The sequence below is a fragment of the Eublepharis macularius genome, chromosome 11 (genome assembly GCF_028583425.1).
Source record: "Eublepharis macularius isolate TG4126 chromosome 11, MPM_Emac_v1.0, whole genome shotgun sequence".
NCBI lineage: Eukaryota > Metazoa > Chordata > Lepidosauria > Squamata > Eublepharidae > Eublepharis > Eublepharis macularius.
The window spans coordinates 30,935,634-30,950,953 of NC_072800.1; the positions used below are offsets into that span (position 1 = coordinate 30,935,634).

Consider the following 15,320-nt stretch of genomic DNA (forward strand, 5'->3'; position numbering starts at 1 on the left):
TAACACCACATGCAATCCAGCCAAACATTTCCACGGGCCTGACTTCTGCCAGTAGAGTGCAATCCCCCTCCCTCAACCCTCTCAGCATCCCTAAATGCCCCAGAAATCCTACTCCTGGATGAGAGGGGACCCCCAGAGACGGGATTTCAGGCTACCATCCATGGAGAGGGAGGGAATCATGTTCCACAGGCAAACGTCCACAGAAACATTAGTCTAGATCCAAACCAAAGGCAAGTGCCCTGGAGTCCCAGTAATTTCAGTACAAGGTTAATTCTCTTCATGAGACTCCAACTGTGCCCAATCCAAGCCTGCATGTTAAATATCTACTGAATTATTCCTATGGCTAAAGCTTCAAGAAACACCATAAAACTTCATATACGGGATTCAAAAAGCATTAACCAAGTTGTAGGAGTTAGCTAATTCATGGACTGGGTACTTTGAGGGTACATATGAGATTTCATGCATTACCTGATTTTCGGAAAATGGAAATTTTGGCTCTATGGCACACAGCTGATCGTAATATCTGAAATAAAGGAATAAAGAAAAGTTTGAAATATGTACATGATTTAACAGTGATATTTGCTTTATATATAAATGTAATTCTTTTTACCATGTTCAAAAGTAAACAGCATTTCCTGGTATTAAATACTGTGAAGCACTTTAGAACACAACTGAAAAGATAACACAGCTTTTGGAGGCTTGCCTATATTTCAAGGATGGCAGACACTAACAATTTGGTGCGATTCAACTTAATGGAAGAAGTGCAACAGCTACAGCTACATTGGCTTCAGTACCAAGTTTGAAAAATACCAAACATTCTTGGCCAGAAGCAAAAGGGTAAAACAAGATGTTCAAGGCAAAACCTTCATGATAGGATACAGAAGCAACTGTAGTTCAACACCAACTCAAGACTGACACCTGCCACAGTTGGGTTTAAGTTTCCAAACTCCAAGTTCCAACACTGATGAATACCTCCAAATTTTTGTTCCTCAATTGCTTGGCACCCACGTGTTAGCGCTTCTGGCTCACAGGAAATGAATATTATGTCAACTGAATCTAACACCTTTCATAAGAGATTACACAATTCACCCAGTGAGCCTTCAAATCGTTTTCTGCATCTGTCACATTTTAGAAACTAAATTTAAACTCCTTCAGAGATCAGATAATCATTGTTGCTTTCTTCCTTGGCTATTGTATTGAAATTACAGAAATCGTTTGTGGGTGTCAATCACATATTTCTATAACCACACCCTACCAAGCTTCGTGGCTATCACTGTCTCTCTTCTACAACGAAACTTTTTTATAACACAATATTCATCTGCCGTCTTATCTCAAGCAATTTAAGTACAAGTGTAACCTGTACAAAAGTTAGATATTTAAACTGCGTGGGTTTTTTTAAAGTGGGAAAGCCTATAGCAGTTGTAATTGTAAACAGCAGGGGTCAGTATCTGAAATGATTAGCAAAATTCAAAACTGAAGAATGAAGACATCTGACTGACACTGCTAACCCAGTCCACTTGCAGCACATCCCAGTCATGTATACTCAGTAGTGGCTGCACTCAAGTTTTTCAAAGGTAATGCAAGATCGGCACTTCATAACTAGAACATAGAAGGATTTGCATCTACCGCAATGAGAAAACATGCAACCTCCAAAGGAACTTTAAGAAGGTGATATGTGCACTTCTAAACCACATCATGTTAGTTTTTTCAACTTAAAAGGACATAACAAGCACTGCAAACATACACTATTTTAACTACAATACACTATTTTAACTACAATACACTAACAGTATTTTACAGTTCTATAAACAAGTAATTGCTCAACACCACAGCTTTATAACCACTATATCTTCTTCTTAAGCCCACATGTCATTTTCATTCTACTAAGACAGCTAGAGGTCCAGGACTGGTCACAGCTCCCTAGCAAAGTAGGGTACATACTATGAAAAATCCAGGTTTGCTTGTATGTAACATTGCTTACTCAATAGTTTAACAATTCTCCTAAGCAATTCTCTAGAAGGAATTTTTGCTTACACAGGCAAACAGGTAAATACAAGCAATAATATTAAATGGAATTTATCCTTGCCATCCTATAAATTACTATGATATGAGAACAACCATCCCATATAGCATAATCACAACTCCTTTGTTTTATCAGTCAAGACGTATACAATCTCATCTTTGCATATGTGCAAATCCAGTCAAAGCAGACAACACAAAAATTTTATAGATAGATAGATAGATAGATGATAGATGATAGATAGATAGATAGATAGATAGATGATAGATAGATGATAGATAGATAGATAGATAGATAGATAGATAGATAGATAGATAGATAGATAGATAGATAGATAGATAGATAGATAGATAGATAGATAGATAGATCGCAATAAACATATTATTAGACAGACAGACAGACAGACAGATGATGAACACTCATATACCCTTCAAGTAAGAACCACTTTTATCAATTTGCTAGAGTAATCAAGTTTGTGAAGCAGAGTTTAGAGAATAGGTTTTACATACTTGATCTTAAAAAAGCTGAATTGAAAATTTAGAAGTAGCAACAAAATACAGCTTTTAAATAAAGTGTGTGTATAATGTGGCAAGAGCTGGTCACTGAAGTATGAACTCTGTCAAACTTATTCAGTCTAATGGAAGACTCTCTACAACCATCTCTAGGCACCCCCTAGGAGCTTCGGAGGTCAGGCAAGCTGCTGACACATCAGCTGACACACTGAAAACTCTATGATAACATTTCCAGACCATCAGCTGACATAATTTCTGTCCCCACCCACTGTTTTCCCCACTGTCCAGAGAGTAAGCATGTGTGGCTGGACCTAGTGGCAGAAGAATACCTGCCTGAACCAGGCGAATGGAATCCCTAATCATAAAGGTAACTAGGACAACTTCAGTGGTCATATAAAATCATTGTGCAGTGAAACTGACTTGCCTATTTGTCAAAACAAATGACTATCAGGGACACTTTACATATGTTACCACTCAATTCATAAATGGAGCTGAAACAATATGTACTACTTAAGATATGCTACACTGAGTTCCTCAAACCAACTGCAAAGAAATCTGAAAATCATCGCAAAAAGTACGATGAAAACTGAATGGTGTCATGTTGGAGCTTAAGTATGAAATCCACTGGCTAACTTTGAGCCAGTAAATTCTTCTCAGTCTAAACTGCCTCAAAAAGATGTCAGGAGCATAACCTGACCAATGTATACCAACCCAAACCCTTTGGAGGAAGCACAGGAAAAATTACTATTAGACATTCTGGCTTCTGATCCAGATGTATTTAAAGAGTGCAGAATTGTATAGGGCAGGTAGAGTCACTTTAGCTCCAGGAAGTCTGCACAATAAAGACACACCTATAACCCTACAGCCACCTTCTGGTGCATAACAATTTCCTATCCAACGCCTCTTTCACCCTGCAGTACAAAACTCTATCCACATTTCAATACCTGAAGCCTCACCAATTCTCCTGATCTTCCAGTTCTATCTCCATCTTTAAACTTCCTACACCCTCCACTTGTTTCAGTCACTCTACAAATTTAACCAGCATTAACCAATCTGCATTTTCACATCTCCCCCCTCCCCACACACAGTTTGTCAAGCCAGGCCTAGAATATGTTATACCCTTAGAAACTTTGCCCTTCCTCAGAGATCAGGTAACATGCAGGAGTGTCCCTTCGCTACCCTTTCTGAAAGCCTGCGTCACAGGGGGGGGGGAGCGATCGTTTTAGTCACTATAATACACTCCGAGGGCACAAGGCCAAAGAGATTGCCCCACTCCTACCTACAGCAGAAGACGCTGACCTGATTAGCGACGGTTTTGTGGGAACTCAGCGGATACTGCGAATCAGTCACTCCAGAGGGAGTATATTTTTACTTCAAGTGTAGCGTTAAGGGGGAAAGAGAGCAACATCAGGGGAGTTTCAGGTGGGTCGCTGTGCTGTTCTCCAGAAGAGCAGGATTTGAATCCAGGGGCACCTCAGAGGCCAACAAGATTTTCAGGGCATGAACTGTGGAGGGAGTCAGAAGTCCGTTCTTCGGATACAGGGTGGAGGGGGGATGCCTGAGCCAAGGCCGCGTGCGCTTGCCAAGGCTCAGGGATTTCCACTCTTCCCTGTAGCCGAAGAAGGGAGCGCTGCCTCTCCAAAGCGCACACCTAGGAAATATACTTGGGTCTGTAAAGCGCTACTGGACCCGAACTAAGGGGAACGACGGCAACTCGGTGAGGCGCAGTGAAGGCAGGAGACCCCGGGAGCCCTCCCGCGCAGCGGCTGCCCAGCGGCCAGGGGCGCGGCCCGCGCGCAGCCTCCCTCCGCGCGCCCCCACCTGCGCTCAACCACCGGGCGCGCGCCCCGCCGGCCCCTCCCCGCCGCCTCACCTCAGGAGGGTCTCGAGCGAGCTCTCGTGCTTGTCCAGCGAGCGGCCGAGCGCGCTCTTGCGCAGCTTGCTGAGCTCCTCGGCGGCGCGACAGTGCTCGGCCTGCGACTCCCCGCCGGCGTAGGTCTGCTGGATGAACTTGCACAGGGGCTTGGCCAGGTCCACCTCCGAGGCCTTCTTCAGCTGCACCGTGATGAACGACGCCATCTTCCCTTCTCTCGCGCGCCCCACTCCTTTCCTCCGAGGGCCCTCCCCCTCCTCGCAACTTACTTTTCCCCCCCTTTCCCCAGCGGACCCGGCCGCTTAATAGAGCCCCAGCGCACTTCCGGGATCAAAAAAAAGCTGGCGCCGCTTCCTGGCTCTATGATCGCCGCCGTTCGACGGCATCATGGTCACGTGCCCACGGACTCAGGCCCGCCCCTTCCCTTTTTTAACCCCTAGCTCCGCCCAATCGCCCGGCAGTTACTTTCCCAGCTGCGGCGGTGTCTTGGTCCAAAGCTGCGAGAGAGCAAGCCAACCAGTCAAGGCCTCAACAGCCCCATATATAAAGAGAATAACAAAATACATGTCTGTGTCATTATCAAAAAGCACAAGGTTTTACCAAAACAAGAAAAAACCGATGAAATACAGTTATATTATTCTGTGTATTGCAAAATACAGGTCCAGTAGCCCCTTGAAGACCAAGTGGATTTCCAGGGAATGACCTTTCGCGAGTCAAAGTTCTATTTCATCCTGTGTTCGTAGTACCTTGTGATATTTGATAACGATACACGCCGTGTGTTTTGCTATTTTCGTGCATGGTGTTGCTGAGGTCTTCACCGGTTGGTTCTCTTCTGGGTTCTAAGCCACCTTCGTTGTGTCCTCTTAGTACGATGCCTCTCATGTTTCAAGTGAAGAGTTTATTCCAATGTGAATTTTTATGGAACACAGGCTGGACTTAATCATGTTACCTTTTAGGGGCTATTGTTTCTCTGTTGCTTTTAGGGGCTATTGTTTCTCTGTGTTAGCTTCCATATTTGAGTGTTGAAGCTGAATCCTAGCAACAGGGAAGTGATGATGGTGGGAAGGCTGAGATCTTAGAGGATTTTGTGGTCGTCTTGTTTTAGCACTGCCAGCCTCCAGGTGGTGACTGAAGATCTCCCAGAATTATAACTAATAATCTCCCAACGACAGAGGTCAGTTCCCCTGGAGAAAATTGCTGCTTCAAAGGAATGGCTCTGTGGCACTGGACCCCACTGAGGCAGCCCCTCCCCCAAACTCCACATTCTCCCATCTAGACTAAACTTCAGTTAGGCACATGTTGGGGTGGGGGGGGGTGCTTCTCTAGTAATAATGCTGAATCACATTGGAATAAGGCCCCCAGACCCCATGCTTTGGGCACTGAAAACAGCCGCACCAACAGCCAGGTAGGTGAGACACTACCCCTTTAACTTTTATAAGACAGAGAACTTTGCCTTCCCTGAGGTCTTGCCTTTCCAGTCCTTGGGTTCACCCTGGGGTGTACCCACATCTCAGTAATTCCAGACTTGGCTTAAAATATAAATCAAGTTTATTGGGTTGCAGGAGTATTGCAAAGCATAAAGCACTCACACAGACAATAGATAAACCTTACTGTTGCTAACTAAAAAAACCCTGTCTATTTAAAAAGCTTGCTAACTTAAGCATGTCTGATTGGCATTGGTTGGATGTTCATCTTACCCATCTGGTAGAATACATGCCTTTTCCATACTTAGTGCCGAACCACAAGAGACGAATTTCATGCAGCGGGACAGCACAAGTTTACCTGGGAAGTGTAGGAGACTCCTTCCCCTCTCTGAGAGCCGCCTGCCAGCTTCAGGCTCCCCTTGCTTGCTGAACAGCCTGAGGAAGCCAGCAACAGCAGCCCCCAAGTCCTTGAGGAAAATCAGAGTAAGGACATTTCAGAGCAGCAGCAGATCCCTCTGCTGTCGCTGTGGCTGGAGCTTCGCTGACCGCAGCTCCCCAGGAGCAGGCAATAAGCCCGCCAGATGCAGGGCACCCTGGGAGAGAGCGATGGCAGCTGCTGCTGGCTTCCTCCGGTTCTTCAGCAAGTGAGGGAAGCCTTATGCTGGCAGGCAGCTCTTACAGAGGGGAAGGAGTCTCCTACACTTCCCTCCTACATTTTATGCTTTGCAATACTCCTGTAACCCAATAAATTTGATTTATATTTTAAGCCAAGTCTGAAGTTACTGACTGCGATGTGAGTACACCCCAGGGTGAACCCAAGAAACTCATGGTTCTGCTCCAAGTTGGTCCAGCATGGAGGCAGGCTGAGGTAAGGAAATAGTGAGTTATCTTTTGGTTCACTAAGAAGCCATCTTTTCTAGAACTCAGTGCATCACCTGGCAACTTGAGAGCCAATCAAGGCAAAGCATTTAATTAGCACTGAGGCTGTGAGAACATTCAGGGAAGACAGAGTTTCTCTGAGACAGGCCTTCAAGGTTGCCTCACTTGGGAACCTGTAGGTGTTTAATTAGCTTAGCCAGCACTTTTAAAACTAGGCCAGGGCCTGAAAATACTTACACACTGAACCAAAGTTCTGTCATTTCAACTAAAATCCTGGCCTTAACTGGCTATTTCCATATGCAGGTGAATTCAGTTTTGAAAATGCGTTCTTCATTTAGCATAGAAGTTGACTCTCTAGTTTGAGGGCGATCCATGCCAGAGCAACCTCAAGGTTGGACTATTGCAACACATTCTATATAAGACAGCTTTTGAGACAACTTGGAAACTTCAGTTGGTGTGAAATGTCACAGTTCAAGTCGAGCTAGGCAGAAGTAGCCTATTATGCATGCCCTACCATTGTTCTTCTAGTTGTTAATAGTTTCCAGGTTCAATGTAAGGTGTTGGTTATTACCTATAAAGTGATTCATAGTCTGGGACCCACATATCTGCAAGACTGCCTTTCCCAGTATGTTCCACTCATTCAAGCAGGGCTTTCTGAAAGTACCATCTTGCAAGCAGGTAAACTTGTAGCTACTCCTCACCTGGTGGATTACCTTGACGGATGAGATCTTGTTACCTGGAGTAGTCCTGCCGTGTGAAGAGTAAAGTACTTTGAGTGTTGTTATTATTTCACAGATTGTATAAAACTTGAGATTTAAGAAATTTTATGAAGAGAGATGTGGTTGTGGCTAGTTTTAATATCTATTCAATCAGTTTTATTTATCGTTGAATTTTAACTTTAGTCATTCACATTGAGTCTTGATTAGAAAGGGGGACTAGAAATATTGTAAAAATATCAGAGATGCAGCTAGATTCCTGTGTTGTTTACTACAAAAGACTAACACAACAAACACCAGGGTTTCCAGCTTCCAGGTAGTAGCTGGAGATTTCCCAGAATTACGATTGTTCTCCAGACCACAGATCTCAGTTCCCCTGGAGAAAACAGCTGCTTTGGAGGGTAGAATCTCTGGCATTATACCCCGCAGAGGTCCCTCCCCTCACTAAACCCCATCCTCTCCAGGTTGCAATCCCAGCTAATCCAGCGGCTGACCAGCCTGTTTACCTCACAAAGTGTTATGACCGTAAGAACAATAAAATTCGGAAGAATGGTTTAAGAGAGCTAGTGTAGTGTAAAGAAAGCTTTGGGTTTAGCTGTAGTAAAGGAAGGTTCCAATTCCAGTTGAGATATGAAGCTCACAAAATACAGCCACCTACTACATGCTTTTTTAGGATTAAGTCTTAGCAGGATTTCCTTTTGAGTACTTCTGCATAGGATTAGCCTGTGATGCCTCTTCAGGCGGCCTTCTACATAGGGAAAACTGCTATTATTATTTACTAGCAATGAGCCTTAGTATTACATATATATTTTTAAAAAACTAACACCCTGCAGGGCTCGACTCTCTGCTAGGCTCATACTGGGTCTGATTTATCTGGTCTTTTGAGACGGGCAGATAGAAATGTAATATTCTTTGTACCACTGCTTTAAAATATTGGTCTCAGGCAGGGATGACCCTCAAGAATTTTCACACTCTCCTTTGATATTTTTTGCCATATCTTTTGCTCTACAGCTTTCGGTCATCATATATTAACATACTGTTGCAAACATTAAACTTTATCTTCATCCTGTAAAAAATGTATTTAATGTGTGTAGTAAACTTCTTGCGCTTCTAATAAATGGACTTTGCCCTTCCTTAGCTTCCCAAACTAGTTTTTCTAGAGACTTCTCTTGTCTCAGGAGTATGAGTTTGCTTGATTATATAATCTCGATGCAGACATTTGTTACTCAAATTATCTGCTGTGGATTTCAAAGCATAAGAAATGTATTCAAATGAGCTTACAATTTGTTCTTTTGACATCAGATGCAAATAAATATCGTTTAAACAAATTATTTGTTGGATATCATAAGACTCAAGTTCAACCATCATGTACTAAGGAAGAAAAAGCAGATAAGAGATTCAAACAACAATATTAATGCAGAGTAATAGTAGTCCTTAAAAGTGTATAAACATGTTGATTTAAATGTTTACTAAAAACATGTATGTAACACAAATGCAATCAAATAACAGCCTTTTGGATTATATTTTGCTATTATAGTAAATGTAGTATTGCTTGCAAGTTCAAACTATGAGAAATATAATGGCATTTTTTTTGCTGGTTGTTTTTATTAATAGCTGCAAAATGAAGTCTCTGTAGTGCTGACATAGTATTTCACATCTGAATCCCTTGGCCTGACTAAGCAACACTGACTACCCCCACACCTTATGAAGCATAGCAGATGAATCAGAAATAGTAATGACAATTGAAGTTTATCATGATTCAAGGTTAAAAATAAACTTTTTTACTTAACCAAGACTTAACTGTTCTAAAAAAATTCTTACTCTGCATTGTAGGTTAGTATTCAAAGTCCCCTGTTGCATATAAGAGACTGAAGAAGAGAAGTAGGCAGTGGCTGCTATCCTAAGAACACTTTGTTAGGAGTAAGCCCCATAAATAAAATGGGACACTTCGAAGTAGATATGCTTAGGATTGCTACAAAATTTACTTAGTAATTTCGTAGCTAAGGATTTACATTGGAAGCATGTCGACTGACACTTTTAGATACTATGTCTCATCTTTTGGTGATTTAGACAATGCTATTTAAGGGCCACATGCTGTTCTTAAGTAATCACAGACTGTGACATCTCTGTAATTAATCCATTTCTGCTATCAGAACTTGCATTGCTAGTACAGAGCAATTCCTCACCCCCAGTTGTTTGCTGATGTCCATATATTGTAGATTATAGGCCTTTTGAAAGAGATGGTTTCTATTTTATTTTTAGATACAAGAACTGAAATTAAGAGAATTTGTTGCCAAAGACTACCCAGTTTGTTTTAGGGTGTTTTGAAGGCAGATTTTTCTCCAGGTGCAAGTTGTACTCTTGGTGTCTCCCAGATGGCAGCATTGATCTGTGTTTTCCTTGCTTCTTGGACACTCCTATCACACTGAATTCAGGAGACATCATTCCACACTGCTGGTATTTTTATGGAACTTCATTGTGTATGTCCTACCCTCCTTTACAGACTGTTCAGGTTTCACCATGTTTTGCTTTGTGCAAATCCACTGTTGTGATGGTTGAAAACGATCTATTTGTACTGTATCGCATAATTAGTTACTTCCCCAAGCCCACCAGTGAGTTGTATCTTATGTAGACATGGGCACGAACCATGAAAAAACTGAACAGTGCGGTTCGTGGTTCGTGGCATTTTCACGAACCAGGAACCACGAACTCCCATGAACTGGGGCAAGTTCACAAAGCGGTTCGTGGTTTGTGGGGTTTGAAGGCCCCTTTCTGGCCACTTAGCAGCGGCAGGGAAAGAAGCATTTAAACCCCCAGATCAGCTGCTTGTTGGGGAGATCCCCGCAGCCAAGCCCCGCTATTTAAATGACCAGCTGCTTTTCGGGGATCTCCCTGACAAGCAGCTGATCCGCGGGTTTAAATGCCCCTTTCCCTGCTGCTTTGCGGCGGCAGGGAAAGGGACATTGTTTAAAACAAACCACATGAACCAGTAGACCAGTTTGTGGAAGTTTGTGGAAATGAGCTTCCACAAACAACTGGTTTGCGAACCACGAACTGGGCTGGTTCATGGGTTTTTTTGGTTTGTATTTCGATTTGTGCCCATCTCTAATCTTATATACATGACTGGCTTTTGATTGTTAGCTGCTTTCCCAGATTTGACTGGTTATTCTCATGGACTGTGCTTTCCTTTCATTTTTGAATTACAGACAGTAGCTAAAGAATTCAGAATATTTATGATCCTGACCAAGTGTGGGGCAAAGGAGATGTTGCTTTGGAAGGCTATTGTTGAGGTTCTTCAAAGCACTCTTACACTGTGCTGTTGTCCTATTCTATTTATCAATAAAGAATTTTGCAGTTTATAATCCTTATGTCAAAACTGAATTCATACTATTACTGTGCAAAAAAAATTTTTTTAAACAATTTTATTGGATGGGTTGACATACAATTCATTCATATCTTACAAATACATTCCCTCCTATATCCATAGATGAATCCCAACCCCTCCCCCTCCCCCCTTTTCTGTGCAGACTCCCGACAGCACTGTGGTCCCATATTTTCTTATCATTTGTTCTATATTGCTTTTCATTTGTCCCTACTGACTAGAGGTAAACTCCTAACTTACCATTTCTTAATACAATTCTGTAACTATTAATAAACTATCAAAAAGCCATCAAAACATATTTCTTTTGCATATAAATTTCTTCAAGCCATTCATTTGTAATTCCCATTTTTTTAACATACATTTACCTTAATATTTTCCCAATCCTTTAATTTAATTTATTCTCTACTATAACACTTTAAATTAAAATTAACAATTTAACCTTTCTCTTAGTTCCTTCTACAATTTTGTATATAAATTTACTTAGTATCAATTTGCATAATTAACTTTACATTTCCCAATTTTTCCATTTGTCTAAAAAAAACTTTTAACAATTTAACCTTCCTCTTAATTCCTTCTACCATTTTATATATAAATTTATTTGGTATAAATTTACCTAATTAACTATACATTTCCCTTATTCAATTTGTCTTAATTTACTAATTTCTTCAATTAACTTTTAATCTTAAAAACAACATACATCCCAATTCCAAAAAGTAAAAAATAGACTCTTCAGACTTTAAACTGTGGCCTTAGTCTTTTAAGTAACTCCCACTTGTAACTTGATTCTTGTATTCATGTTACTTTTCCCGGCTTTCTTCTTCACTTGAATTCTTCTATCACTTGGTAGCTTCTTCTGCTTGAAGTAACTGGGGATGGTTCTCTCTTTCATGCTTGTTGCTAATCCTTGCACTTGATTCTTTAAAAATCCTGGTAGCTCTTCATTCAATTCTTCTTGCAAATACGGCTCCGTTTCTCCTTGCCCCTCACGTTTTTGTTGCTTGCATCCTGCTGTTTTGTAGTCGATTTCTGCCGCCTGCTCCTCTCCTTGCATTGTCTGCCTAGTTGCTTGCTCCTCATCTCTCGATTCCACTTCTGTTTTAAATGTATCCTTAATACTTTTAATTAGACTTACATTCATTTCCCAAATAAATTGTATCAATGCTTTGTGACCCTCTGCAACTTTTTCTCCCAGCGATCTTAAAGCCGATCCCATAGCAGCCTGCCGTTCCTTCTCCACTCTCTTCAAGCTTACACTAGATTTCTCCCCCCCCCGACATCTTCTTTATCTTTTGCTTTAAATATTCGTATTATTTTAATCTCACCAGATATCGGGCAGAGAGTCTCTATGGCAACTCTATGGTAGTTCAAAGTAATGAATATCCACTTCCTCTTGCCTTCTCGCTGCTATATCTCGCATTGTTTCTTCAGGGTCTTCTTTGCTGCGTTGCTTCCTTCTTCCTGCTTTTCCAAATCCTGATTTGGACTGTGCAAAATTTTTGTTCACAGAAACTGTGTGAATGTGTGGGGGGTAATGGTTAGGCAAATTCTTCAGAATCAGCTAACCACCAGTGAATCATCTTTGATGCCAAGAAATGGAGATGCATTCTAATTTAACTATTACTTTTTAATAGATCTGTCAAGAAACTGACAATGCCTAGTCTGTTTGTTGGTCCATTCAGACTTTGGTTCAGGCTTTTCGGCTTAGTTAGAAGCTAATTAGAAGCAAAAGGAAGGTGGGAAAGTGCAATCAGGATGATACTGCAAGTTCTCAGCTAGATAAGGGGTCCAAGATTAGAAGAACTTCGAGACCAGAACATTGAAGGGAGTTTTTGCACTGCATTTCATCTCATTAACAGATGGCACTCGGGGAGTGGAGTGATTTGTTCCCCGCCTGTGACGATGCACTAGCTGCAGAAGCGTGTTGTCACAGAATAAGCCTTTCACTGTTTAGTCAACTGGTGAGGCCACACTGCAGATGAGTAGCCTTAAAGCTTGAACTCTCGTCTGTAAGGATCAGATCCTGGCTAGGGATTAGTTAGCTGCTGCTGAATTTTATAGTAATTGATGAAAGCCTGTAACTATACGCCATCTTGCCTTTGTTCTCTGGACTTGAGACTCTGAAGCTCCGTCTGGATATTTGAGACCTAGTTAAAAGTTAAAAGATAACATCTGGTTCAGGACTGAAAACCTTACTGTGTTTGTTAGCTTGGCTATTTAGCTTGTTATTTTCTTCTCCTGTTTTGCACACTTCTATAATTTTCTTTTAATAAACTTTATTAATTGTAACTTTGTGGAGTTATTTGGATTTGTAATGCTTCAATCTGAATCCAGCACGTTGTCCAATTTGCCATAGCTACACAAGTAATTGTTCTCTGGAACACAGTCTGCAAAGTGTCCTACCTTGTAGGTCTGTTTTGCTTAAACTCTATAGGACTTAGGATCTGCTTCTTGGTCTCAAGTTGAGGATTAGTCACAGAGGCTAGTGGTGGCATAGCTACTCTGGAAGTGAGGATTTGCTTTCCAGCGTTTGAATTTTGCTTCTGACCGCCATACAAAAAACAACCCTGTGGAACAAGAAGGTTTTTCTACAAGACCAATTACTGTGCTGGGTCATTGCTGGTGGGTGGCCCTTTTGTTGGTTTCTGTGGTTGCACTCTAATGATTGAGTGAAAGGGCCCCATTTAGTTGTACTGCATCTGCTAAAATGGCTACCAGCCTCAGGGGAGTTTTTTTAGAGATACAAAGAGGTGGGCTTCTTTTTGGAGGTGGGACAGGTGATGAGAAGCACCCATTTAGAGAACCTGTCTCTGTTTAGAAGGATGCCTATAAGCACTTACTGTAATCAAATGGCAGAGCAATGCCCCTCAAACCCCAAAAGAGTCAAGGTGGCATTTTTTGATGGGCAGGAGGCATAGGGGGTTCCTCCCCTGCATTCAAGCACCCTTTCTTTGATAGCATGAGGAGACTGTGGGAACAGGGTGGCCATCCAAGCTGGGAGAATCAGCAGCATGCTGGTGAAACCCAAACTTATTACACCACACAAATAGAGAATTCCCCCACTTTTCCAGCCCTTCTTCTACATCCCAGTTGGCACCAAACAAGTAAATTCCTTGTTAGGGAGCCCCACCTACACCCATCCACTAACAACTGGACAGGCTCCTTCACTGCCCCCTCCCCTTTTAATGTCAGCTCTCTGTTCTCTCTCCACCTATGCACCAACACTTAGATAGGCCAAGTGACGAACAAACAAACAATAAAGCCTTTCTGTTTATAGGAATACCCCCTTTCCACCCATCCACTGAAGTATAGTAAGTTACTTTAAAAAGGAAGCACCACAGAAGGAAATTGTTCCTCTCTTCCCATCCTTCCTTGTGCTATTTTAAAGTGGCCCACTCCCAGCACTGACCATACAGGACCCCAGGTATGGCAGTTTCCCAACCCTTTGCAATCAACCTACTTGGTTATTCCCAGGGTTAAAACACACGACTTCAGACTGTCTGTAAGGCACCTTAATAAAGGGCGCTGCAATAGAGAGTCCCCCACAATATTGGCCCTCCTGCTTAGGGTATGAAATGTGTCCATTTCCTTCTTCCAGATGCACATACAACCTGAATTCTTTGAAACAGCTGAACCAAATTAAGATTAATTGCTTTAATAACTAAGCACCTGGTTTGACAAGATACTTTAAGCACAACTAATTGTGCTGCCAATTGACATTGGCAGTAAAGTATATTTTGAAGCATAGAAAGTGTTCTCTTTTTCAAAATCCTTCATTGGATAAGCAACAGAAACACATTTCTAAATATTTTCAACAATTAACTCCCAGGTCTAAGCATATATGTTGCTGGAAACAAGTGCCACTGGTTTCAGTGACCCATAATTATCTTACCGTTTAATCCTATACAGAGATACTCCAGTCTAATTCTTTTGAAAGCAATGAGCTAAACTTGGGTGACTGTGCTGTTAGAGACAAACGATACTACCAATAACAGTGAGATGAGAATACCAATGCATGTAATGAATTGATTTAGATGAGACCAGCAGTTAAGAAATATGATTGGCTTATGAAGAAGCAGTAGCGAAATGGGATGTTGTAAGGGCTGGCGCTCCCGTTGCCAACTCCCCTGGAACACTTCTCCCCATTGTTGTTACCGTCCAACGGGCTTCTGCCTACATAAAGGAAAATGCAAAGAATGAACATTAAAATGGACTGTGACTATATATGATGAGAAATAGACATTTTATACAGCATTGGTCCCTACTACACGTGGACTATTTGTGGCATTGTACCATTTGAAATAGTGACATTTGGGGCATTATTGTATTATATTATCTGAAATTGTTGATTCATGAAATTCTGGTATTTATACTATAAGTTTGATTCATCTTTTGCACTTGCACTTTTTACATTATTAAAATTAGAAATTTGATTACTGGTTTGGGTCTCTTAGGACCTTGAGTCCCCTGGGTTGCTAAAGTCAATTGAGGCCATTTCCACATGTCCTTAAAGGGAC

General features: G+C 41.6%; 1 protein-coding gene across 2 annotated transcripts in view; it reads right to left on the minus strand.

Moving 5' to 3' along the window:
- The window catches only part of PDCD6IP (programmed cell death 6 interacting protein), a 32,880-nt gene extending 28,162 nt beyond the window's left edge, over positions 1-4,718 (minus strand). For both annotated transcript variants that reach the window (XM_054991035.1, XM_054991034.1), the window contains exons 1-2: positions 4,406-4,718; positions 469-523 (exon numbers count right to left, since the gene is read on the minus strand). In XM_054991035.1, the coding sequence (XP_054847010.1) occupies positions 469-523; positions 4,406-4,611 (261 nt within the window). In that variant the 5' untranslated portion in view covers positions 4,612-4,718. The remainder of the gene's footprint in view (positions 1-468; positions 524-4,405) is intronic.
- Positions 4,719-15,320: the final 10,602 nt, after the last annotated feature.